The 5490-nt window shown below is 40.9% G+C and overlaps 1 protein-coding gene across 1 annotated transcript; it reads left to right on the top strand.

The window, feature by feature from the left end:
* The first annotated feature begins 612 nt into the window (after positions 1-612).
* LOC102712130 lies at positions 613-921 on the top strand. Its single transcript, XM_006645721.1, has one exon. The coding sequence runs from the start codon at positions 613-615 to the stop codon at positions 919-921; it is 309 nt and encodes a 102-aa protein (XP_006645784.1).
* Positions 922-5490: the final 4569 nt, after the last annotated feature.

Below are 5490 nucleotides of genomic sequence, written 5' to 3'. Positions count from 1 at the left end.
CGTTTCAGCTGAAGTAGTTTGTGCTCTACAACTCGATCTTCGCATGGTTTCTGTTTGCCATGGCCACCGTGTGGTCCTGACATGCGCTCAATATATATATACAGTTGCGTGTGCTTCTCATTTCACCCGTTCTCCATGGAAGAGATGGCTGTTCCAACTGACAGCTAGAGACCTCGACTGCTACACTTTTCCATCATTTGATTGATTGCTTTCTGTAGTCTTCATTTACACACTTGAGATCGATCACATTCATGCAAATAATCACCAGAGGGTTAAACAAACAACGGGTCTGATTGGATTGATTACACGGTCCGAACAGCGTATGGGCCAGTCAAAAAGAGCAAATTAATTAGCCAGAGAGAGACTGAGAGAGGAGACCCTGCAATTAATCATACAAAGCGGCGGTAAGTTAGCTGAAGCTGCCTAACCAAACCCTAATTGAACTATACGCCTAACGCCCGCGCGTGCGTGTGGCCGACCGGCAATGGCCGGCGCCCCACTACAAATACGCCATGGCCGCACCTTGTCTCCTCGCAACCAAACCAAACAAATCTTGTGTTTCGAAGCGATAGATTGAGCTAGGGATCGATAGATATTATAAGATCGTGTGTGATGGGGAGAGGGAAGAGGTCGGTGCTCGCGTCCTTGTTCGGGTTCAAGAGCAAATGCAATGGCGGCGACGGCGGAAGGCGGCGGCAGGAGGAGGAGGAGGAAGAGGCGGCGGCGGGGAGGCAGCAGCAGCAGAGGTACTACGGGTACCAGCAGCAGGCGCGGGGGAGGAAGGTGCGGCCGAGCGATGACGACGGCTACGACTACTACGGCCGGAACTGGTACGCCGACCGCGACATCAACCGGAGGGCCTCCGAGTACATCGACAGGGTGCACCGCGGGATGCTCGCCGGCAGCGAGCAAGACGGATAGCACGGCCGGCCGGCCGGCGGCCGGTGTGTTTAGAATGCCATGCATGCATCATGCATGGTCGATTGCGTGTGTTTATTGTAACTTGGATTGGTTTTGTTGTTTCGTTTTTTCTGTATATGTTTCCAGCTAGCTGAATAAATTGTTGTTAATTTCTATGATGTTTTCCTGCGTGGCTGCGTGCAGTACGTGTGGCTGTACGTTGTTGCATGAAGAGGACACATGCATGGCGTACTTGGGTCGAATAAATATGAGAATCGAGGTATTTTTTAAAAGATAATAGAATTAATTCTGGTCTTTGCTTTAAAAAGCAATGACTTTGATCTAACAAAATTATGGCTTAAGCAATTTTACAGTCCTTGAGAAAGTATCGAGATGTACCAAAATTTTAGTGTAAAATTTGATATCTTTTTGTACCTTTGGTACTAGAAGCTACCAAATTTTGCATTAATATTGTCTCTCGGTAACTACTTAATGACTGTAAAATTCCTCTTATGATTTGACTAAGATAAACTACTTAGGAAACCGGTCTAAAGACTGAGGTAACATGCACTTTCAACTAGACTTGGTGAGAGATTGCATACCCGTTGTTTCTCCATCGGCTTGTAGTTATATGTGGTTCTTGTCTTCCTCGAACCGGGAAACAAATTTCTGAAAACAGTGGCCAGCTAATTGATCGAGATTCCGCTGAAATCCATCACACCCTAATCCAGTATTTTCATACAACGGCACCAGACAGGGTATGTAGTAGAAGAATGACACAAACCATCTCCCATAGACCGGTTAACACAGATACCAATCTCAGCACGTGGCATTGGTATCAATAGTAATATTTAGGAATTGTTGCAAACCTTAACTTAGATAATAGAACTTATACCTTAACTTGCCATAGATTACAGCTTCGAGTCTACCTAATGGTGCAACCAATAGCTCAGAAGCAGCGGCTGCGAAACCAACGAACTAACACCAAGAGCACATGCAACAGCTAGGAGCCAAAACGAGATCCTAATCTTCACTTCACTTTAACTTGAACTTCTTGGAGAAGGAACTACGTGGAGAGCAATGGTAAGTACTTAATTACGTAGTCAACAAGCCAGGGGAATTTAGGGCCATATATTATTTAAAATGAAAACCATATATTACTACGTGGAGAGCAATGGTAATTACTTAAACCACGAATAATACATATGTAAAATGAAAAACATATATTATTTTTTGTTACTTTATCTATTTATCTAACCCGTAAACTCAACCAATTGTAGCCATGCCAAAAAGAAGAGTTCCCGCCAGGAGAGTATCTCTAAGAGGTGTCTAAGATCCCTAAAACTAAATTCTATGCTATAAACATATCAAAAATAGGTTCCTAAGTCTATTCTCGATATTTATTTATGCCTAAAATCAACCCTCCCATATCTTAAATTTAAGGCAAAGATACGTGTTTCTAATACAAGCTACTCAATTTGGGGCTTCCGTTGGAGGATGATGTAATTTTCATGTCCAATATTTTCTGATGAACCCAAGATAAGATTTTGGGAAGTGAAGTATTAGTATTTCCTCAGAGATGAAATATTTATAGGGAGGGTTACCGCGACCAAAGGGATGTAATTTAAATTGAATTTATGTTTCCAACTTAAAATCTAAGCTTAGAAGTGTTAATTCCAGACAATTGTCGGCCGGTAAAGCAAAGTAATTAAAATTACCACAGTTAAAAAAATCATATATTCTAGGCGTGCAGTGTTTATTTGTACTAATCAAAATTCCGGCCAGTATTCCGAACCTATATGGGACGTACGTACGGTAATCAAGCCGAGTCAAGGTATTCAGATGCCGGAATTAATCAAAAGAGACAGAAGAATCAGACAGACTGTCTGTCGCTCGTTTTTGCTGCAACCGTGCTTAATTTTCACTGGGTCAAGTCTCACTCAAACATTACGGCACCCATGCCACGATCCAGCCGCAATACGCACACGTACGCGTACGCGCCTAACCGAGCTCCCAGATTTGTCAAGGGGAACATTTGTGCTGTCCATACCTACATTGACCGGCCGGCTGCCGGATGGGCTTCTTATTTAGCTGTTTGATTTGATCCATCAAGGGCTCATCTTTTGGCTTTTCAAAGAAAAATATCAAATACATATTTGTAAATGAAAAATAATTTATAAATAAAACTTTATATACGTCTTTATAGAGATCTAGAAGATAAGGCTGAAAATGAAGTATATATATTGTAAAAACCTTAAAATCAACTCTAAATTTAAGATTATAAATTTAAATTTTGAAGCCAAAAATAGGGTATCATTTTTTTTTGCACGTATGCGTGTGACTGGTAGATGCTTTAATCGTACGGTTTTGGTTATCAAATATTTCCGTGCATGGCGTTCGTTTGGCAAGTGGAGTGAAAACTCCTGTAATAAGTATAATAAGTACGTTTATCGACCAGTTATACGGTGACCTTAAAAATATATACAAAGATGTTTTAAAATCATATTAACTTATTTTAAATTTTAAATTAACAAAAAATAAATTAATTATGTGTTAATGTATGTTTTGCGTTGCGTATCTTGCTTTTCTTATTTCCCTCCGTCACAAACTTAGCATAAAAGAGCAAAGAATTAACTTGCTCTCATTTGAAGTTGTACCCTAAACAAGGTTAACAGTGGGCATGCATCCATGCATGGTGTGCCAGATCGATTCGAACGTCAATTCAAGCTTTTGTCGGCTGAATGTTAATCCGAGAACTCAAGATCGCGATAAGCATGCATGGATGCATGCACGATCGATGCGAAAGTGACCAAGCTTTTCGAAATATCTCACGAATACATAATTAGGCTTTGCAAATGGACTGATCCATCCTCGCGCTACTCGATCTCGTGCGCATGCCTTACTGTTTTAGCTTGTAAGTGTAGGTACAACACGTAGATTCGTTAGCCGGTTGCGGCGCGCCGGTGTCGAAAGGGCTCAGTCCATTCTTGGCCCGTACGCTTATAACGGCGAGGAACTCGTACCCACGTTTTTTTTCCCTTGGTGCTATGATCGGACACGCCGATTCCTCGATCCCCTCAACACCGGGGCTTCGTTCCCGGTAACGATCACGTGACTAGCCTACGAAAAAAAAGTACTCCCTCTCGTCTTGGAATACAGAGCGTTTAGGATCAGGTTTAGTATATTAAAAATCATTAATTCGACCTTAGTTTTTTATCTTTGTCTATATTAAATATATCTCGGAACTACTACAGCGTAGCACCTCCATTCACTTGATTGTCTAGCGCAATATGGCTGAATGGCTGAGGTCGTGGGTTTGAGTCTAGCGCTTTGTGACTTTTTTTTTGCATAGCCTTGGAAATATCGAAACGTCTATGCATGCATGAGGGCAAAAAGGTCCAAAATGGACTAAATATTTGAAAACGAACTCAATTTTGAAATCACCCATTTCACCAGGACCTCTGTATTCTAGAACCTTCATTCTCCAATCATCCTCACTTAAGATTACAAATTACATGACATCATCTAATCGGTGTATATATGACTTCATCAAGTGTCACCGGTCAGTAGCACCCTAATTCTGCATAAAAACTAGGTGATCATGCATAGCCTAAGATTATATCTAATTATTGTTTCCAACATTCGCAACCTTCTCAGTAAACTGTCTTAGAGCATCTCCAATAGATGTCCAAAACTAGAGTCCCAAAATTCATGTTTTGGGAACACCCCAATAATTATTGGGCATCAAAATCACTGAATTCTCCAAGAGTTACCTAAAAAAGTGTCCTAAAAACTTTAAATTTGCCACATCATTAATTAATTGATGAATTCACATATATTTTGCTCGATAAAATCTGCATCCAGCACATTTCGCAAGCCCAGAACCTCAATGAAGTAATCCACATAATGGGGTGCACAGTCAGGTAGCAACTAGATGCAGAGCAGTATATTAGAGAAAGGGAAGACATTGTGAAAAGTCACAAACACAGTATATTTGATATTTCCACTCAGCTCAACTGGACTGTCCAGAAGACAAAATTAGCACTATCCCACACAAAATGTTGAGAAATTACCACCCAAATAACAACAGCATAGTCACTAATGATACATATTCACTTGGCAACTTAGTAGTCTTACAACAAATGCATGAATGGTTTTACCCTAAACACATTTTAAATCCATAATCTTGTCAATTTGGCATACCAGACACCAGAAATGGCTCTTCATATACTCAGACAATTCATGTAGCAAATGTAACCCTAGTGTCATTATTTTTTATATACTATGTTTTCTTTTGTCAAAGTAAAACAGATTAGAACAAATAGAGTATTCTATAAAATCTCTCGTGGGTAGAGGAGAAGCAACACAATTAGTCCACATATCTTTGGTGGCTTGAACGTGTGCTTAAGGATTACACAAAAAGGTGTTAGAAACATTCATTGCATCTTTCAGATTCATGGAAAGAGAAGTAATCGAAACTACATCACTCTACCAAAATACTGACAAAGGAGAGGAGGCCACAGCGCGCGGCAGCAGGGAGGAGGCCGAAGAGCGGCGGGGTTGGGGAGGAGACCGGAGGACGTCGAGGCC

Source organism: Oryza brachyantha, chromosome 1 (assembly GCF_000231095.2).
Source record: "Oryza brachyantha chromosome 1, ObraRS2, whole genome shotgun sequence".
In the NCBI taxonomy this organism is placed as follows: Eukaryota; Viridiplantae; Streptophyta; class Magnoliopsida; order Poales; family Poaceae; genus Oryza; species Oryza brachyantha.
Note: the sequence above shows the minus strand (reverse complement) of the source record. Positions and strands in the feature narration are given on the sequence as shown.